Source organism: Chlorocebus sabaeus, chromosome 11 (assembly GCF_047675955.1).
Source record: "Chlorocebus sabaeus isolate Y175 chromosome 11, mChlSab1.0.hap1, whole genome shotgun sequence".
Lineage (NCBI taxonomy): Eukaryota > Metazoa > Chordata > Mammalia > Primates > Cercopithecidae > Chlorocebus > Chlorocebus sabaeus.
In genome coordinates this window covers 50,865,486-50,886,587 of record NC_132914.1, presented here as the reverse complement: position 1 = coordinate 50,886,587, position 21,102 = coordinate 50,865,486, and the positions used below count along the sequence as shown (strand labels likewise).

The window sequence follows — 21,102 nt, the reverse complement described above, 5'->3', positions numbered from 1 at the left end:
TGGTAGCAGGCACATGTAATCCCAGCTACTTGGGAGGCTGAAGCAGGAGAATCACTTGAACCTGGGAGGCGGAGGTTGCAGTGAGCCGAGATCGCACCATTGCACTCCAGCCTGGGCGACAGAGCAAGACTCCGTCTCAAAAAATAAAAAAATGAAAAAACAAAAAACAAAAAACCTCTAGCTGCCCACTCGCCAGAAACTACTGAGAAGGCTACAGGTAAGGATGAGTAAATCAAATCAATGATCATTTAAAAGTGTTTATTTTCTAAATGGGAGTAACACAGAGGGAACTTTTGGCACCTTCTTTCCAGTCCATCACCCCCATCATGTCCTCCCAAACACAAAGCAGTGGCAGGAGAAACCACAGGACAGAGTCACAAAGTCAGTCACAGAGAGATCTGTACAATCCTGGATAGCTGGAATTCAAGAGTCTGTCCCAGCTATCCTGTCCTGGCATGGGGTTACAGCTCAGGGGCATAGGGCTCCTCAGTAGGTGAGGGTACCCGCAGCTCAGCATCATGCCTTACCACGGTGAAGAGTCCCACCACCGCCAGCAGAGCCATCACCATGACAGCAGAGCAAATGCTGAACATGTTCCGAGTACCTGTTTTTCGATCACTGTCATGGAGGACAAGGAGCCCTAGACAAGCCAGTAAGTGCAGAGGTACCCGGAACCAGTTGAGTACACCAGCCTGCTCTGTCTCAGGGATCACCTTTCTCCGTAGGAAGCTCATGCTGGGAAAGTATAGTCCACAAGCCAACTCAATAAGTAGAAAGGCTATGAAGGACTCCGCTGGACTCTCCTGGCCTGGACTGGTAGAGAAAGTCAACATGAAGAGAGAGAAGACGACGATGAGCACAGCAAGGGAGAGCAGGTGCATGGGCTGAAGGTGGTACCTCTTGGAGGTGGCAATACGGTACAGGGAAGAGCCAAGCAGGCTGGCTGCCATGAAGCTGGAGAAGACAATGCCCAGAGGGGCGCCATGTGGGTCCAGCACAGGTGTCCAGAGGAAGACAAAGATGAAGATGACACTCTCAAATAGAGCTTGTATGGTGCCCAACAGCAGCACACGGCGGTCTGAAAGGAGGCAGCGCAGGCCTCCAGCACAGGTCCTTGAGAAGGCACGCTGCCGGTCATAGTTCTCCCCCCAGTTTCGAAGGGCCAAGGCCCCTGCCAGAGCCAGGAGAGGGATGGCAGCCACAAAGGGCGCTACAGGCCCCAGCCCTATCCAGCTTGCTACAGCCTCAGCTGTCACACCTGCCACTACAGCCAGCACATGGTTCCAGAAGGCAGCTCGAGCAAAGGTAGCTGGGATCCACTCCGCAGGGAAGTCATGCCGTTCCACGTGCTCATGGATGTACCAGGCCTCGAAGGCTGAGAAGAGCAGGGCTGTAGACAGCCCACCAAGTGCTCGGCCCACTAGCAGCACAAAGTAGTCCTGAGAGAGTTTGGTTAAGCAGCATAGTGAGTAAGTGAGAGAGAAGAGCACACAAGAATTCTTGCGACCCAGCCAATCCACAAGGGAGGAGGCCACCAGGCCAAAAAGGACTGTAGAGGCAAGGCCACAGACATAGAGGATGGCAATTTGACCTTCCAGGAAGTAGTAATGCTGGTAGAGTTTATAGAGGTAGGGGGCCTGGAGCCAGTCAGCTGCCAGGGCCAGGAAGTAGACTTGATAGAAGTCCAGTTGAAACCGAAGGAAGGAGGGATTGCTGCAGGCCCTTCCAGGGGGCTTAGCCCGGCATCTTGACAGTTCCAGCCCCAGGCAGGAGGCCAGGAGGCCTACAAAAGCAAGGTAGGCAGTCACCAGCATGGTGGGCCCCCGACGACCTGGGAAGAGAGGTGGGGGTCAGAGTCATATCCATCCTTCGGGCAGCAAAGTCAAGCGGCCGACTGTCTTAAGCAGAAGGCAGCTCCACCCAACCCCGTCAACTCCACTCCCCAGAATCTCAGACCGGAGGGACCAGTTGGGTGGGTGGGAGGAGTGGCCCCGCCAGAGCTGTCTCCTGGGACACAGTGGGGCAGGGAGGGGTAAGAGGACAGGGGAGAGGACTGAGCACTCACCCCATCCTTGCCTGTAAAGAGGGAGTCCCTTCCAATAATCCCGGTCCCCCAAATTCTACTGCCCTTTCCCACAGCACCTCCCGCACACGTCCTTCTATTACCTCCCATCCTCCCAAAAAGGGGAGCCCCTTTTTGCCCTCAGTGTCTCATCCTCTGTCCCGGGCATCCCTCCCACCCGCGCAGGCCTCTCGAGTTGCTTCAGGGTCATGCGTGTGCATCTCAGATGCCCACTCCTCCAGGTCACTGGCGCCTCACTGCGCCCCCTAGCCCCTGCCCAGCGATGCCACATCCGCTTGCACCTCGCCCAGACTCCATCTCACCTGCTGTCCCGGTCTGCGGGGACACCCCGGACACGTCCGGCTCCAGGCCGCCCGGCCACCCTCCCCACTGTGGCTCCGGCTCCAGCTCGGGTTCCAGCGGCGCTCCCGCCCCTCACAGCCTGCTTCCGGGAGCCGGGCAGGCCTCTGGCCGCCGCCATGATGGCTTCGTCACGTGACGGGGGCGCGGCGCCAAAACCCCGCCCCGTCCGCCCTCCTTCCCCTACCCGGGCGCGGAACTCCGGACACCTGGGGTGGGTCAGGAAGGGGCGACCGTGGGCAGCTGCGGTTGCTCCTCCTGGCCTGGCCTTGCTCGCCGCTCTCCCGTGACACCTGCTCCTCTGGCTCTTGGATGCCTGCTGGGCCACCCCGAAATAAAGGCCAATTTTCTTTTCTTCCGTGCCTTGCTCGGGAAAGATGCCCGCAGTCTGGTAGAGCCAAGGGCTGGAGTTTCCTAAGGAACAGCACCGCCGCCCGAAGCCGAGACGGTCTCCTCGGTTTGCCTCCTCTCCCACTTCAGTGACCTCCATGCAAGAGAAGCCAGTATGGTCCAGACACCTGAGGGAGGCGGTGTGGTGTAAAGAACTTGGAGTCGGGCTGCAGACAGACTAAGGCGCAATCCTGCCCCTGTCACTTACCAGCTGTGTGGCCTTAGGCAAGCCGCATAACTTCCCAGTGTCCCAGTTTCTTTGAAGTCACAGGAGAGCAATGCCCAAATGCAGCATAGGGTTAAGAACTTCAGCCTTGGCGCTTAACTCCCTACCTTCTGCCACTCAAGCTGTTTTACCTTGGAAAAGCTATTTAACCTCTCTACAGCTTCCGTATTATCTCCTCAAGAGCCTCCAATGACTTCCCATCTCACTAAGGGTAAAAGCCGAAATCTTTATAATGGTCTACAAGACCCTCTGTCCTCTGACCTTCTGCCACTCCTCTGACTTCATCCCCTGCTACTCTGCCTCCTACTACATCTATATTGGTTACCACCAGGGCCTTTGCACACTGTTCCCTGTACAATTCTTCTCCAAGATATCCACGTGGTTCCCCCATCACCTCCTCCAGTTCTCTGTTCAAATGTCACCTGATCTTGGCTGGGCCTGGTGGCTCATACCTGTAATCCCAGCAGTTTAGGAGGCCGAGGCAGGTCGATCACTTGAGGTCAGGAGTTCAAGATCAGCCTGGCCAATATGGTGAAACCCTGTCTCTACTAAAAAAATAGAAAAATTAGCCAGGCATGGTGGTGGACACCTGTAATCCCACCTACTCAGGAGGCTGAAGCAGGAGAATCGCTTGAACCGGGGAGGCAAAGGTTGCAGTGAGCCAAGTTCACGCCACTGCACTCCAGCCTGGTTGACAGCGAGACTCTGTCTCACAAAAAAGTATAAAATAAAACAAATTTTTAAAAAATGTCACCTGATCAGAGAGGCCTTCCGTGGCCCTCCTGTTTAAAATAGCAACACCACCACCTCCAGCACAGTAATCTACCTATTTTCCTTTCAATTCTCTATTCTCTCTGCTGCTTTTACTCTACAGTACACTATGTATTTTCCTTGTTTATTTATTTACTATCTCGGCCAGGTGTGGTGGCTCACACCTGTAATCTCAGCACTTTGAGAAGCCAAGATGGGTGAATCACTTGAGGCCAGGAATTTAAGACTAGCCTGGCCAACATGGCGAAACCCCATCTCTACTAAAAATACAAAAAATTGCTGGGTGCGGTGGCTCACACCTGTAATTCCAGCACTTTGAGAGGCCGAGGGGGGCGGATCATGAGGTCAGGAGTTCAAGACCAGTCTGGCCAACATGGTGAAACCCCATCTCTACTAAAAATACAAAAAAATTTGCTGGGCGTGGTGGTGTGCACCTGTAATCCCAGCGACTTGGGAGGCTGAAGCAGGAGAATCGCTTGAACCTGGGAGGCAGAGGTTTCGGTAAGCTGAGATTGCACCACTGCACTCCAGCCCAGGGCAACAGAGCAAGACTCTGTCTCAAACAAACAAACAAAAAGATTAGATGGGCCTGGTGGTGCGCGCTTGTAATCCCACCTACTCAGGAGGCTGAGGGACGAGAGAAGGCGGAGGTTGCAGTGAGCCAAGATTGCACCACTGCACTCCAGCCTGGGTGACAGAGTAAGACTTTGTCTCTAAGTAAATAAATAAGTAAATATTTACTATCTCTTCTCCCTACAGATTTTTATCTGTTTTGTTCACCTGTATTCCAATACTTAAAACAGTCATTGATATGTATTAATCATAAATATTTCATAAATATTCTATGACTAAATGAGTAACATGTAAATTAATATTGAAAGTACTGGCCCATATTAACTGTTAACACGTATCAGTTATGATGTACCTAAGGAGTTTTAAGAAGGTTTAGTCCAAGGCTGGGCGCGGTGGCTCAAGCCTGTAATCCCAGCACTTTGGGAGGCCAAGATGGGCGGATCACGAGGTCAGGAGATCGAAACCATCCTGGCTAACCCGGTGAAACCCCGTCTCTACTAAAAAATACAAAAAACTAGCCGGGCGTGGTGGCGGGTGCCTGTAGTCCCAGCTACTCGGGAGGCTGAGGCAGGAGAATGGCGTAAACCCGGGAGGCGGAGCTTGCAGTGAGCTGAGATCCGGTCACTGCACTCCAGCCTGGGCGGCAGAGCGAGACTCTGTCTCAAAAAAAAAAAAAAAAAAAAAAAAAGAAGGTTTAGTCCAGGCCGGGCGCGGTGGCTCACGCCTGTAATCTCAGCACTTTAGGAGGCCGAGGCGGGTGGATCACGAGGTCAGGAGATCAAGACCATCCTGGCTAACATGGTGAAACGCTGTCTTTACTAAAAAAAAAAACAAAAAATTAGCTGGGCGTGGTGACGGGTGCCTGTAGTCCCAGCTACTCGGGAGGCTGAGGCAGGAGAATGGTGTGAACCTGGGAGGCAGAGCTTGCAGTGAGCCGAGATCGCACCACTGCACTCCAGCCTGGGCGACACAGTCAGACTCCATCTCAAAAAATAAAAATAAGGCTGGGTGCGGTGGCTCACGCCTGTAATCCCTGCACTTTGGGAGGCCGAGGCGGGCGGATCACGAGGTCAGGAGATCGAGACCATCCTGGCTAACATGGTGAAACCCCGTCTCTACTAAAAATACAAAAAATTAGCCAGGCGTGGTGGTGCGTGCCTGTAGTCCCAGCTACTCGGAGGCTGAGGCAGGAGAATGGCGTGAACCCGGGAGGCGGAGCTTGCAGTGAGCTGAGATCGCGCCACTGCACTCCAGCCTGGGCAACAAAGCGAGACTCCGTCGCAAAAAAAAAAAAAAAGAATAAATAAATAAATAAAGAAGGTTTAGTCCAACTGCTGTAGATGACTTATCTCATCTTATTGTCACAACAATCCATATAGTAGGTACTAACCAGAGTTGGAAAAGTTAGGTAACATGTTTAGAGTTACATAGTAAAAGACAGAGTCAGAACTGGGACCCCAATCTTTCCAGTTCCAAGCTTACATAGTTTCTGCAATTACACTAGTTCACCTACCTGCACAGCAGATCAGTACATGTTTTTTTTTTTTTTTTTTTTTGAGACAGAATTTCGCTCTTGCTTCTTATTGCCTAGGCTGGAGTGCAATGGCATGATCTCAGTTCACTGCAACCTCTGGCTCCCGGGTTCAAGTGATTCTCCTGCCTCAGTCTCCCAAGTAGCTGGGATTACAGGCATGCTCCACCACCCCTGGCTAATATTGAATTTTTGTAGAGACAGGATTTCTCCATGTTGGTCAGGTTAGTCTCGAACTCACGACCTCAGGTGATCCGCGCCCAGCCTGTTGGTTTTTTTTTTTTTTTTTTAAATACTAAAGTTTAGAGACAGGGTAGGAGGGTTTGGGATTACATCTGGAGAAATATTTTCTTTTGGCCAGGCATGGTGGCTCACGCCTGTAATCCCAGCACTTTGGGAGATCAAGGTGGGTGGATTATTTGAAGTCAGGAGTTCCAGACCACCCTGGCCAACATGGTGGAACCCCATCTCTACTAAAAATACAAAAATTAGCTGGGCGGTAGTGGCACACACCTGTAATCCCAGCTACTTGGGAGGCTGAGGCAGGAGAATGGCTTGAACTCGGGAGGTAGAGGTTGTGGTGAGCCGAGATCACGCCACTGCACTACACCCTGGGCAGCAGAATGAGACCCTGTTCCAAAACAGTCTTGAACTTCTGGCCTCAAGGGATCTACCCACCTTGGCCTCCCAAAGTGCTGGGATTACAGGTGTGAGCCACCGCGTCCAGCCTAGAGAAATACTTTCTTATGATAAAACAGCTGGTTTATATCCTACAAGTTCCAAAGCGCTTTCATCCCTAGCTGGCAAACTAGTGAAGAGTAGAAAGGGGTGATGGTTCCCATGCTTTCCTCTAGAAACACTAAGACAGAAAATCGTGATTTCCGACTGGGCGTGGTGGCTTGCGCCTGTAATCCCAGCACTTTGGGAGGCCAAGGTGGGCGGATCTCTTGAAGCCAGGAGTTCAAGACCAGCCTGGCCAACATGGCGAAACCCCATCCTACGAAAAATACAAAAAAAATAGCTGGGTCCTGGTGGTGCATGCCTATAATCCCAGCTACTCAGGTGGCTGAAGCAGGAGAATCATTTGAACTCTGGAGGTGGAGGTTGCAGTGAGCCAAGATCGCACAACTGCACTCCAACTTGGGCAACAGAGTGAGACTCTGTCTCAAAAATAAATAAGTAAATAAATAAATAAAAATTTAAAAAATCATGCTTTCTGCCAGGCTTGGTGGCTCATACCTGTAATCCTAGCACTTTAAGAAGTTGAGGTGGGAGGATCTCTTGAGGCCAGGAGTTTGAGGCCAGCCTGGGCAACTAGGGAAACCCCTGTCTGGGCATGGTGGTGGGTGCCTGTAACCCCAGCTATTCCTGAGGCTTAGGCAGAAGGATTGCTTGAGCCCAGGAGTTGGAGACTGCAGTGAGCTCTGATGGTATCGCTGCACTCCAGCCTGGGTGATGGAACAAGCCCTGTCTTTAAAAAAGGAAAAAGCCACTGCGGTGGCTTACGCCTGTAATCCCAGCACTTTGGGAGGCCCATGTGGGTGGATCACCTGAGGTCGGGAGTTCAAGATCAGCCTGACTAACACGGAGAAACCCCATCTCTACTAAAAATACAAAATTAGCTAGGCATGATGGAGCATGCCTGTGGTCCCAGCTACTCGGGAGACTGAGGCAGGAGAATCGCTTGAACCTGGGAGGCAGAGGTTGTGGTGAGCTGAGATCGCGCCATTGCACTCCAGCCGGGGCAACAAAAGCGAAACTCTGTCTCAAAAACAACAACAACAACAAAAAAAAAAAAAAAAAAAAAAAAAAGAAAGAAAGAAAAAAGAAAAAGAAAAAAAAAAAATCATGATTTTCCCAGGGTTACTCAGTAAGTGCCCTCCATCCCAGTCCTGGGCTTCAGCCTCTTGAACTCATGACAGTGAGTCTCTGAATTCTTTTTCTTGAGACGGAGTCTTGCTCTGTTGCCCAGGCTGGAGTGCAATGATGTGATCTCAACTCATTGCAACCTCTGCCTCCCAGGTTCAAGCGATTCTCCTGCCTCAGCCTCCCAAGTAGCTGAGACTACAGGCGCATGCCACCACACCTGGCTAATTTTTGTATTTTAGTAGAGATGGGGTTTCACTGTGTTAGCCAGGATGGTCTTGATCTCCTGACCTTGTGATCCTCCTGCCTTGGTGTCCCAAATTGCCGGGATTACAGGTGTGAGCCACTGCACCCAGCCTGAGTCTCTGAATTCTTAGTGGTATTTCCTTTGGGGTGCAGATCATCCTGGATGAAGGCAGTGGATGAGACAGGATGACCTTACATCCCTTGCCTTCTATTTCACAGGATGGAGGCCAGTTTTCTACCATTATTGCATTGTATTTTGCTCAGAAGCACCTAATAGGGACCAAAAGCAATATTATATTATTTTGGTGTATTTTTGTTTATTGTAGGACCTATTCAAAATATGTATACTTCTTAAGGTCTCTCTGGCCCCTCAGAGCTGTGAAGCACAGCTGGGAAAGGTCCTAAATGTGGGGACTGTGCCAGCAGAGAACTACAGGGGATAAAGGGTGGCCTGGGTGGAGGGGAGAAAGGGCTGGGATCTGTGCATGGGGAGCCAAAGGGTAAGTCCTGGCTTTCAGAGCAAGTGGGAAGAATGCTCTGGGAGTTACTGGAAACCATGCTTACCAGAGGAACATCATTTAAAACTCTTTTATTATGGAAATGTTCAAACATACACAAAGGTAGAGAGCATAGTTCTATGAACTTCCATATATTTTTTTTTTGAGACAGAGTCTTGCTGTGTCACCCAGGCTGGAGTGCAATGGTGCGATCTCAGCTCACTGCAACCTCCACCTCCCAGGTTCAAGCGATTTTCCTACCTCAGCCTCCCGAGTAGCTGGGATTACAGGCGCCTGCCACCACACCTGGCTAATTTTTTGTAATTTTTGTAGAGATGGGGTTTTACCATGTTGGCCAGGCTGGTCTCAATCTCCTTTACTCAGGTAATCCACCCACCTCGGACTCCCAAAGTGTTGGGATTATAGGCGTGAGCCACTGAACCAGGCCAGAACTTACATATTCTTTTTTTTTTTTTTTTTTTTTGAGACAGTCTCACCCTGTTGTCCAGGCTGGAGTGCAATGGCGCGATCTAGGCTCACTGCAACCCCCGCCTCCCGGGTTCAAGCGATTCTCTTGCCTCAGCCTCCTAAGTAGCTGAGATTACAGGCGTGCGCCTCCACGCCCAGCTAATTTTTGTATTTTTAGTAGAGACGGGATTTCACCATGTTGGCCAGGCTGGTCTCGATCTCCTGACCTTGTGATCCTCTTGCATCAGCCTCTCAAAGTGTTGGGATTACAGATGTGAGCCACCACGCCCAGCCCCTTTCTGTCCTTTTTTCTCTGCTGAAATATTTAAAATTAAATAGGTCACTTCACTCCATACTTCAGCATACATCTCTAGGAAATAACAACCTTCTCTTCTATAACCCAAGAGCCATTTTTATATCTAACAAAATTAGCACTGCTTCCTTGTTATCATAAATACCCAGTCCATAATTACATGTCCCCAACTGTCTTTACAGTTGAGTTGTCCAAATTAGGAACCAAACAAGGTCCTTGTGTTCCATGTAATGGTTGTCTTCTTAAGTCCCTTCTCATTTTTTTTGCCCAGCCATTCACTAGTTGAAGAAATGGGGTCAGATTTCCTTTAGAATGTCACACATTCTGGGGGCGTTTACCTACTTCCTTATTGTGTCATTTTATTTGTTCCTTCATTCCCTGTATTTCCTGTTAAATGGAAGTCAGCACTAGAAGTTTGATTAGGTTTATGTTCAATTTTGTTTGTTTGTTTGTTTCTTTGGCAAGATTCCTTCATAGGTGGTGGTGAGTGCTTCAGATTATGTCACATCAGGAGGTACACAGTGCCTGGTTGTGTCACTTTTAGTGAAGCTAAGATTCATCCGTGGGGTTAGGTTGTGGCAGCTCAATTTCCATTGTAAAGTTCTCCATCACCCATCATCTTTGGTTTCATCCATTAGGTGAGTCTTGCTTTGATCGGTTACTTCATTAGGAGTTACAAAATGGTGATTTTTCTAATTCCATATTCCTTCCACATTAACTGGAAGTATTCTGTAAATAAGAAGTTGTCTTCACCAATTAGAGCTATTTGGCTATCCTGAAATACAGTTTATACATGCAGGCAGCATAAGTGCTTAATTCTTTTTTTTTTTTTTTTGAAACAGAGTCTCGCTCTCACCCAGGCTGGAGTGCAGTGGCGTGATCTCAGCTCACTGCAAGCTCCGCCTCCTGGGTTCATGCCATTCTCCTGCCTCAGCCTCCCGAGTAGCTGGGACCACAGGTGCCTGCCACCACGTCCGGCTAATAACTGCTTAATTCTTTTGCTTAATTCTTTTTTTTTTTCTTGATACGGAGTCTCACTCTGTTGCTCAGGCTGGAGTGCAGTGGCGTGATCTCAGCTCACTGCAGCTTCTGCCTCCTGGGTTCAAGTGATTCTCCTGCCTCAGCCTCCCAAGTAGCTGGAATTACAGCCACACGCCACAACGCCCTGCTAATTTATGTATTTTTAATAGAGATGGGGTTTCACCATGTTGGCCAGGCTGGTCTCGAACTCCTGACCTCAAGTGATCCACCCACCTCAGTTTCCCAAAGTGCTGGGATTATAGGCATGAGCCATTGCACCCAGCCATTTCTTTTTATTTTTTAATTGCCAACTTCCAGAATAAGAATTTGGGAGAAGTATCATTAAAAAAGAAAGACAAAAAGAAAGAAAAGAGGCTTGGGCTTAAAGCTGAGCAGGAATGAATGGCCTGGATAGTGAGTGGGGAAAGGAAGGGCTATTCTGGTAGACATGTCTACCCCTGGCTCACTCCAGGGCATGCACTGTGTGTCCATGACAGACACTGGTGGAGAGCTCAGTGCTCTGGCCCTTGGGCAGCAATGACAAAAACATGAGACAGGCATGGTGTGCTCTGTTGTGTAGGACCCAGGGAGATAGGGAGATGGGGGGATGGGGCAGTACAAGAGCAAACCAGATATGGGGAGACAGAAAGAGAGATAGGAAGTGAAAAAGCAGCTAGATAGAGAAGACATAAAGAGAGACAAAGAAAGGGAAATAGAAATAGAAGGGATCAAGAATGAAATGTGGCCAGGTGCAGTGGCTCACACCTGTGGTCCTAGCACTTTGGGAGGCTGAGGTGGGAGGTTTGCTTGAGGCCAGGGGTTTGAGACCAGCCTGGGCAACATAGTGAGAACCTGTCTCCAAAATAATTTAAATAAATTGTCCAGGAGTGGTGGTGCATGCCTGCAGTCCCAGCTACTTGGGAGGCTGAGATGGATCACTTGAGCCCGGGAGTTAGAAACTGCAGTGAGTTCTGATTGCACCACTGCATTCCAGCCTAGGTGATAGAGCCAGCCCTGTCTCAAAAAACAAACAAACAACAACAAAAAACTAACAACAAAAAACAAAAAGAATGAAATGCACCCAGAAGCAGAACAGGACAGAAAAGCAGAGAGATATGAGGGAAAAGGAAAGACCAAGGAAGAAAATAAGCATGAAGACAAGGATTAAGACAGACAAGGGGGAAGAAAAACACATATGCTAATTTTTTAACCTTTCCTAGAGTGCTGAAGACATATGTTAAATTGATTTCAAATTAGATAGAGCAATAGAGGGATAGAGAGTGGGGAAAACAGATGTAGTGATACAATTAGGCGAAGGCAAAATGTCCCAGTGACAGAGAGTGAGGAGGAAACAGAAATGGAGACAGTGAAGTAGAAAGACAGAAGGAAAAATAAACAGCTAGAAAGACAAGAACGAAAGGAGTCCTAGAGAAGGCAGCTAAGAAAAAGAAGCTTGAAACAGATTAGTGCAGGAGCCAGAAAACTGGAGAGACATGGAGCGGTGCTGAGGGGCTCTCAGCCTAGGAGCTCGTCCCAGGCAGGTACCAGAGTCTCCCACTTCCACTTCCAGCTATCTCTCTCTCTCTTTTTTTTTTTTTTTTTTTTTTTTGAGACAAAGTTTCACTCTTGTTGCCCAAGCTGGAGTGCGATGGCTTGGTCTTGGCTCACTGCAACCTCCGCCTCCCGGGCTCAAGCGATTTTCCTGCCTCAGCCTCCCTAGTAGCTGGAATTACAGATGCGCGCCACCATGCCCAGCTAATTGTTTTGTATTTTTAGTAGAGATGGGGTTTCACTATGTTGGCCAGGCTGGTCTCGAATTCCTGACCTCGGGTGATCCACTCGCCTCAGCCTCCCAAAGTGCTGGGATTACAGGCATGACCCACCGAGCCTGGCTCTCAGCTATCTCTGGGTGGCTTGTCTTATCTCCCAGTCCCACCCCTGGGGACAGGAGACTTACAGCTAGCTATGTGTGGATGCCATCCTTAGGAGCCTGAGTCAAGGGTTCCCAGCTTCCCTTATCCCCATGCCAGATGAGCCTATATGTCACAGATGGGATCACTGCTGCAAGATTGAGGTCATGAGGCTGAGTGAACTCTCAGAGATTTGAAAGACAAGACATCCAGGTAGAGGGTTCCTGGCTAGAAACAAAAGACCACAAAGGATGCCAAGGATTTCCAAGTGGAGAGAGGAACCAAATATCTTCCACTCAGCCTCTTCTTCTGGTCCAAAAGCCACTGACCCTTTCTGCCTGACTCAAGGTGAGAGGTCAGGGATTCAGAGACTCTTGGGTCAATCTTGGGTGTAGGTCAGAGGGAGAAGAAGTGGCCTCTGGACCAGGATCCTCCAGCTCCTCTAGAGGAAGAGTCCATTTATTCATGTGAACTGCAGAGGAGACTCCAATGGAGGCTCAGTGGAGGGGAAGAAATGACGAACTTGCTCACCTTCAGGGGCCGTGGGGGAGGCCCTGAGAAGAACACTTTCCATTCCAGAGGTTGCAGAGGAAGAGGTTCTGGAACCAGCAGGAGCACACCCAGAAACTAACTTCAAAGCAGATCCCCACTGCCACCTCCCCAGGACTGGGGGAAGCCAGCTGCCTCTACCTGCTTGAGGGAAGGGTCCAGCTGATCCTTCTCCCACTCCACCCAGCTCCTGCCTCCTTGCCAGGGCAGGAGTACGGAAGTGCTCCAGGAGACTGGCAGTCTCCTGGTGGGCAACAGTCCACCTAAATTATCAGACAGCGCCCCTGAGAACTTCGTTGTTGTCCCCTGAAGCAGCAGCTACAGCAGCCAAGGGAGCCTGGAGGCCCCCAGGCAGCCCCTCGGCCACAGCTACAGCTGTCACCGCAGCCTAAACGGGAGCTCAAACAGGCAGCTTGGCTCACGGAGCAAGGGTAAACCGGGCAGGGTGAGGGGTGGCAGCAGGTCAAGGGTGGACCGGAGCATGAGACACAGGAGTTATGGGGACAAGTCAAGGGAGGACAGGCAGGGCAGCGGGGGCAAGAGCAGGTGCAGGATGGGCCCGGGAGGCTAGGACAAGTTGGGCAGGGAGTTGCACTAGAGGGACAGGCAGTGCAGGAACAGGGGGGTGGGGGACAGCCAGGGCAGGGGAAGGCATAGGCAGAGGGGGGACAGGACAGACAAGGAGAGGCTGCAGGTGGACCATGCCTGGAGCGGGCAGGAGGCTCTTGGTGGGCAGGCTTCTTATTCCGAGGCCCCAAGCGTAGGCCCAGAGAGAAGTCCATTCAGCTGCAGTTGTGGTCAGGCTGGGGGCTGGGTGAAGGGGAGGACAGGGTTGGAGTAGGAGGGGCGGACGGTGGGGGGCAGGATTAAACCTAAGACATGCTGAGCCTTGCTGATCCTGCAGGGAGCTCAGCCCTCCACATCCAGCCCTCCTCTTCCAGCCCTCCCCTTCCAGGCCGGCAAAGTTCTCCTACAACCCCCCTCCCCTGAAAATCCTCCAACAGCACCAGATCAGAACACGTTCTTCAAATATGACGTGTACTCCCAGGCCTCCAGTCCTTTGTTCACACTGGTCCTTCTGCTCTGAGTACCCCTGCTCCCTTCGTCACCTGGCGAGGCCCTGTCATCTCTGAAGTCTTCTCTTTTACTCAATCAAAAAGCATTTCCTGGCCAGGCATGGTGGTTCATGTTTGTAATCCCAGCACTTTGGGAGGCTAAGGTGGGCAGATCACCCGAGGTCAGGAGATCGAGATCAGCCTGACCAACATGGAGAAACCGCGTCTCTACTAAAACTACAAAATTGGCTGGACGTGGTGGCACATGCCTGTAATCCCAGCTACTCGGGAGGCTGAGGCAGGAGAATCACTTGAACCCAGGAGGTGGAGGTTGCAGTGAGCTGAGATCACGCCATTGCACTCCAGCCTAGGCAACAAGAGCGAAACTTGGTCTCAAAAGACCCCAAAAAAACAAAAAAACAAAAAAAAAATTTATTGAGCTCTAGGCTCCTGATGCCTGAGTCTCTCCAACACCAACCTCCAGAGCTGCTGTTTCAGGGCCCCCAAACAGCTCCCATAAGGGACAGGGAAGCAGCAGCAGGCAATAGCAGTGGCCACAGGAGGGCTCTAAGAGACGGAGTCTGGGATGTAGTTGGGAGCTGGCAGAGGAGGTGGGATGCCTGGGTTCTGGGACCTTCCAGGGAGACCAAGTCCCAGATGTGAGTGTAGGGGGTGCCCAGCTTTCTCTGGGAGACTGACAACCAGCCTGGTCAAGCATTATTTGAGACCTAGTATGCATCAGGCACTGGCCTTGGTAATGGACAAGATAGCTAAGTTTCTTCTCTTACGGAGTTCCCATAAAAGTGAGGGGTGGAGTGGGGTGGGGACAAAAAGCAAACAGGTAAACATATAACTAAGCTTATTTCAGAGCATGAGAAAGGCTATTCTTATCCCAGGGTGATGTGATAAAAAGTGACTCTATCAGAAGTGACAGTTAGACCAGCCCCCAATCAGGTATGACCACCCTTAAGGGCTTTGGGGGAGATGCAGTCTATCAAAACCTGGCAGAGGAGGCAGAGCGGACCTGGACCGAGGCTGAATGGAACCCGAATGGCTGGGTTATGGAGAAAAATAAAGCTGAGAAAGAAATAAGGAAGGCTGGAGGTGGCAATCTAAAATTCGGTGGTTAGAGAAGGTGTCACTGAGGCAAAGACCTGAAAGAAGTGAGAGAGCAAGCCATGGAAATATCTAGTGGAAGAACATTCCAGAGAGTGGGGATGGCAAGTGCCAGGAGCAAAAGGAGAGTCATAGTGGCACAGGTCAGAGAGTAAGGCAGAGGTCCTACCACGCAGGTCTTGTGAGCCATGGCAGGGACTTGGATCTTATTCCAAGTAAAAAGGGAAAAACAGCTGGACGAGGTGGCTCCTGCCTGTAATCTCAGCACTTTGGGAGGCCTAGGGGAAGATCGCCTGAACCCAGAAGCTCAAGACTAGCGTGGGCAATATAGTGAGACCACATTCTCTACAAAAAAATTTTAAAAATTATCCAACTTGGTGGCATGAGCCTGTAATCCCAGCTACTCGGCAGGCTGAGGCAAGAGGCAGAGGCTGCAGTGAGCCAAGATCACATCACTACGCTCCAGCCGGGAGCACAGAGCAAGACCCTGTCTCAAAAAATAATAAAACTAAAACTAAAACTAAAGGCCGGCATGGTGGCTCACACCTGTAATCCTAGTGCTTTGGGAGGCTAAGGTGAACAGATAGGTTGAGCTCAGAAGTTCAAAACCAGCCTGGACAACATGGCAAAATCCCTGTCTCTATAAAAAAAAATACAAAAAATTAGTTGGGCATGAGGGTGCACGCTTGTAGTCCCGGCTACTTGGGGCACTGAAGCAATAGGATCACTTGAGTCTGGGAGGTCAAGGTTGCAGTGAGCTGTGTTTGGACCTCTGCATTCCTGCCTGGGTGAGAAAGTGAGACTCTGTCTCGAAAATAAATAAATAAAAAATAAAAAATAATAAGATAAATAGAAAACCTCTGAGGATTTTAGGCAAGAAATTGTGTGGGTCTTCTTGGCCCTATGCTTGCTCCTGGTTAGAATGTTCTGCTTCGGCCGGGCTTGGTGGCTTATGCCTGTAATCCCAGTGCTTTGGTAGGTTGAGGTGGGCGGATCACCTGAGGTCAGGAGTTTGAGACCAGCCTGGCCAACATGGCAAAACCCCATCTCTACTAAAAGTACAAAAACAAATTTGCCAGGTGTGGTGGTGGGCGCCTGTAATCCCAGTTACTCAGGAGGCTGAGGCAGGAGAATCACCTGAATTCGGGAGGCGGAGGTTGTAGTGTGCTGAGATTGCACCACTGCACTCTAGCCTGGGCCACAAGAGTGAGACTCTGTCTCAAAAAGGAAAGAAAGAAAGAAAGAAAGAAAGAAAGAGAGAGAGAGAGAGAGAGAGGGAGGGAGGGAGGGAGGGAGGGAGGGAGGAAAGAAAGAAAGAAAGAAAGTTCTGCTTCCTGGCCGGGTGCGGTGGCTCACGCCTGTAATCCCAGCACTTTGGGAGGCTGAGGCGGGTGGATCACGAGGTCAGGAGATCGAGACCATCCTGGCTAACGTGGTGAAACCCTGTCTCTACTAAAAATACAAAAAACTAGCCGGGCGTGGTGGCAGGCGCCTGTAGTCCCAGCTACTTGGGAGGCTGAGACAGGAGAATGGCGTGAACCCAGGAGGCAGAGCTTGTGGTGAGCTGAGATGGTGCCACTGCACTCCAGCCTGGGCGACAGAGCAAGACTCTGTCTCAAAAAAATAGTAATAATAATGTTCATGGCTACATTGTTTATAACAGTCCAAACTGAAAACAACTCAAACATTTACCAACAGTAGAATGAAAAAAATAACTTGTGGCATATCCATGCAATGAGTATTATGCAATAATAGGAAGACAGCTATGTGTAACAACTTGGATATATCTCACAAGTTGAACAAAATAAGTAGGAAGCAAAAAGTAATAGAGTATCATTCCATTTATAGAAAGTTCAAAAACAGGCAAAGTTGAGCAGTATTGTTCATGAAGGCATACACAGGTGCTAAAACTATATAGAAAAACAAGTAATTTCTGTGTTTACGATTATTACAAACGTCAGGATGGTGGTTCCTTTTTAGGGGACTGAGGGAATTGTGAAAAGGATGCATGGGGAATTTCTAAAAGTATAGGAAATACTCAATTTTTTGACCTGGATGGCAATGAAGTAGGTATTGACTTTATTCCATTTATTCTGTATACTGTTTATAATGTATTTATATGCTCTGTACAGAAGGAGGAAATAAAAGTACCACTTGTTTCTCAGCTCCATGCCACCTTGTTCAGGTCATTATGCTGACATTAGAGCACTTCCAAATGCTCGTCTTTCCCACCAGACCTCGAGGACAGTGATCTCTTTATTTCTGGTACCTGTCAGTACCTGGCACATAACAGATACTCAATGTTTGCTGAATTGGATTAAACTGAATTTCTTAAGTCTCTCATCCCATAGAGAGGTGGGCAGCTGCAGGAGAAGTGGAGGAACGCTGCTATAGTGAAGAGAGCTCACGACCACCAAGATTTGGGTTCCCATCTTAGCTCTGCCAGTTCCTAGCTGTGTGATATTGAGCAAGTCACTTAACCTCTCCAGTTCTTACTCCCTGCTCTGTTAAGTGGGGATGATAATTGCTGGCTCTCTGGACTTCCCTGACTTGTGGATTAAATGAGATAATGTACATGTCTAGCACAATACCTGGCACATAGTAGGTGCTCAATAAAAGATGGCTTCTCCACAACCCCCTCCCCCAGCTCCACATCTTTTCTTCAAAGGAGTCCTACAGAAGGGGCAGCCAGGCATCAAAGGGTGGGCTGGTGCAGAGATGTAGTTTGGTCAAAGGCTGGCAGACAGGGAGATCTAACTGAAGCTGAATAGAACCCAGGGAGTTGGTGGGAGTTGGCAGGGGAAGCAGGATGCCTGGGTTCTGGGAGTTTCCATCCAGGGGAAGTCCCAGGTGTGGGTGTGGGGGTGCCAGGCTGGCCCCACCCAACACCCTGGCCCCAGGGGATGTGGGCACAGGGAGGAAAGTGGGTCAGAGCAGGGCTGGGATTTAACCCCATTGGTTCCATGACCTCTTTGCTGGCTCTAGAGGAGGCACAGCCACAAAGAAGCCTGCTCCCTCTTTCAAAGGGCCCCCAATTCCTTTTCAGAAAGGAAGAAACTTGAAACTTTGGTGTCTGGATAGGAGGAATTGGAAGCTCTCCAGTGGACAGAGGAGAGAGAACCCCGTATCCCCTGGATGGAGATTCTGTGCAAAACAGACAGCTACATCCACCCACACATTGGCTGGCAGACACCTGCAGCACTCACCTCACACATACTCCAGGCAACTGTGGAGGCAGACATGCTAGCTCCAGGGAGTGGGACAGGTCAGGGCTGGATCGGGGAGGGGGGGCTGGGGCATGGTAAAGCAGGCTCAGAGGAGAAGGCTTTCTGTCTGGTGAGGCTCCAGCTGGGCAAATGCAGGAATCCCTCACCCTGGAGGATTTGCCAGCATGGAGCCTTGTTTTCCGTAGTATAATCTCAAGTCTCAGCCTGTGAGTTGTCTTCCCTCTCTGTGTCTGTTTCCCTTTCTGGAGGAAATGAATGTATTCTGGTATCTCAGCGTCCTGCTATGACCACGAGGAGGTGCTTACCATCCCTCCCTTATGGCATATTGAAATCCAAGCAGGTCACAGGAATGAAAGGACCCTCTTCTTTTTGGGGGAGCAGACTGGCTGAGGGCCAGGACCTCAATTCCAGGGACTCTGTACATACTCTTGAGTAGCACATATATTTCACTGCCCTTCCTTCTCTCTAATCTCCTCTCATTTTTTCTCTGAAGACTTTCCTGATCTTGGCAGGGGTGGAATGCTCCTCTGCTCCATTCTCATCGTACCTCATGCCTCTCCACACTGATTATTCCAGTTGCAGTTTTGTGGATTATTTGGTTAACATCTGACTCCATCAGACTGTGAACCCGCCAGGGACCATGCCTGGGTATTCCCAGAACCTAGCACAGTGCTTATCACATAGTGGATGCCTAATAAAGATTTGTTGAATTAATGCATGGTGCCTGTTCAGGGAAGAAATTCCCAGAGCGGTTTAGGTTAATCCTAAAATCCTGAGCTTCAAAATTAAGTCCTTATTCTATGTGGGGTTCTGGGCAGCACTGGGGCTGGTAAGGACCTTCCACACACAAACTCACTCACCAGAAGAGTCAACGAGCTGGCAAGCAGCAGAATAGGCCTGGTACAAGGGATGGAGTGGAGCAAGAACCAGAGGCAGGGCTGGCATCAGCACTGGCACAGAGCCTGCCTAGGGGGAGGAGGTGGGAGAGGAGAGGAAGAAGGGAAAAGAGAGGACACATGTTGTACAAAACATGTTTTCATCACGCTCTCCCTGGGTGCCCTGGTCTCCAAGCCCTGAGAGCACTTCCATGCCTTAATGATGTCCTTGGGGGTTGCAACACAGCTCCCCCACCACCCCCCATAGACATCTGCCAGACACCTCTGAGCATGGCATAGGACATCCCCCACACCACCAGATTTGGGCATGGGGAAATGACCTATTCAGTGTCCTGATGCTGGAGGGTTGGGAGGGGGTGAGGGTGAAAATTAGGGTGGGGCAATTTTCATCCTCACCACTGTCCACCCCCTCCAGCATCAGGACACTGAATAGGTCATTTCCCCATGACTTTCAGGACAGGTGGGACAGATATCTGCATCCTTTTCCTCTCCTCATAATCTCTCCTTTTGGTCTTTGCTCTGGGATGAGGGGAGCAAGCAAAGCCTGGTCTTAGGGCCCCCAAGATATCATTTCTCCAAGTTGCCAGGGTGACAGAGTGGAGCAGCCACAAACCGAGCAAAGCCTAGAAATAGGGATGACCCAAGGGAAAGAGGAATGAGGGGAGCCCCCTCTACCAGTTTCCAGAGTGGGTAGCCCTCTTCCCAAGCCTCCTCCTGGACTCTCTGGACAGAAAGCTGGCTCTGTTGCAAGCTGGGGAGAAGAATCTGAAGCCCTCACAATGCCCCTCTTCCCTGTCCCCCAATCTGCTGCTGCTGCTTGGTTTGACTTCCAAACTGCTGCAGTGAACAGACCCCAGTCACTGGGTCCTGGGGAGGGGCGGTAGAGGGGCGGGGGGTGGAGGCAGTGGCAATCCCAAGGGGAGGGGCCGGCATAGGGCGGGTCTTCCTGGGCATCGCTGCTTGGCTGCTGTCGTCGGCTGGGGACGAGGAGGCCGCCAGAAGGGAGGAGCTACAGTTACCAAGACGGATGGATAGACAAACGCCCACCAGAGACAAAGACCCAGGCAGACAGACAGACAAACCAAGACAAAGGGAGGGCAGAGACAGTTGGAATTCTGACTCCCTCTGTCTTCAAAGGCTACCCCAAGTGTTTTGTCCCCCGATTTAAGCTTCCCTGGCCCCATTTGCTACCTAGACACACTGTGTCAGAGCTCCAGCTGTTGATCTTTGGGACCAACCCGAAGCCCCTCTATAGAAGGAGAAGGGAAGAGTTCAGAGAGATGATAACTCAGCAGGGAGAGGAGAGTGTCACGGGTGGTGCCTGGTTCTGTGTCAGAATGCCCGGCCAGGGAGGGAGTGGTGCCCTCGCCTGGTTCATGAGGACAGGAGGCTCATTCACTGTAAACCAAGTACAGATGTGCTGGAAGGGGGAGGGGAAAATTAGGGCCACATTCCCAAACCACAACTGGGCCCGCCCTCCTCCCGCCAGCCACCACTAGGGCAGGGCAGGAGGGGTTAACTTTGCAGCCTCTTGGCAGGATCCCTGCCACACAGGCGGGGCGCCATCCCACCCCAGCCTGGACGCCTGGGTCCAACTCCCTGACACCCGCCTCTCCCACACTGCTGAGAGCTGCTCCCAGGGTAACCAAGCAAAGTCAACAGCTGCTAGGCCACCTGGGGACGGGACCCTGGAGTACCTATTCCCAGCTCTTCCTATCCCTGGAGTGAAAGGGAGGGCTTGTCTGCACCCCCATTGCCGTCTCGCATTCTCCTGAGATAGCCACAGCATGCCTCTTCTTTCCCCCTCTCCTTCACCTGACTTTGGCTACCAAAAGCAGCCTTTCCCAGGAGGGAGGACACCTGGCCCCCAGAGGGGAGCAAGGAGAGAGCCAAGTAATTCCAGTACAGAAAATGTGACGTGACCCAGAAGTCTGTGTCCCGGGTCCTGGCCACCCTGCGAGCGTTGCTGGGGAAAGTACTTTGGCTATGTCTGTCCAGCCTACCAGCCTAGCTCAGATCCTCCCCT

General features: G+C 50.7%; 2 protein-coding genes across 3 annotated transcripts; both read right to left on the bottom strand.

The window, feature by feature from the left end:
- Window positions 1-243: 243 nt before the first annotated feature.
- Window positions 244-2,927, bottom strand: MFSD5 (major facilitator superfamily domain containing 5). Of its 2 annotated transcripts, none has more exons than XM_008003406.3 (2): window positions 2,582-2,927; window positions 244-1,831 (listed from the first exon to the last, which is right to left on the bottom strand). In XM_008003406.3, exons 1-2 carry the CDS (start codon window positions 2,910-2,912, stop codon window positions 462-464), a joined length of 1,701 nt encoding a protein of 566 aa, XP_008001597.2. In that variant the 5' UTR covers window positions 2,913-2,927; the 3' UTR covers window positions 244-461. The 2 variants fall into 2 exon arrangements, with proteins under 2 accessions (XP_008001597.2, XP_008001596.1); XM_008003405.3 differs by lacking the exon at window positions 2,582-2,927 and adding an exon at window positions 2,386-2,559.
- Window positions 2,928-11,925: 8,998 nt separating this feature from the next.
- LOC140712855 (uncharacterized) lies at window positions 11,926-13,825 on the bottom strand. Its single transcript, XM_073021342.1, has one exon. It carries the CDS (start codon window positions 13,562-13,564, stop codon window positions 13,046-13,048), a length of 519 nt encoding a protein of 172 aa, XP_072877443.1. The 5' UTR covers window positions 13,565-13,825; the 3' UTR covers window positions 11,926-13,045.
- Between the last annotated feature and the right edge of the window lie 7,277 nt (window positions 13,826-21,102).

Excerpts from the sequence above, each read along its gene's own strand:
- LOC140712855 (XM_073021342.1), bottom strand. The coding sequence starts at position 13,564 with ATGGACTTCTCTCTGGGCCTACGCTTGGGGCCTCGGAATAAGAAGCCT.
- MFSD5 (XM_008003406.3), bottom strand. The coding sequence starts at position 2,912 with ATGGAGGTCACTGAAGTGGGAGAGGAGGCAAACCGAGGAGACCGTCTC. Across the intron at positions 1,832-2,581 it reads AGGAGGGCGGACGGGGCGGG|GTCGTCGGGGGCCCACCATG; the intron begins GTTTTGGCGCCG and ends CTCTCTTCCCAG.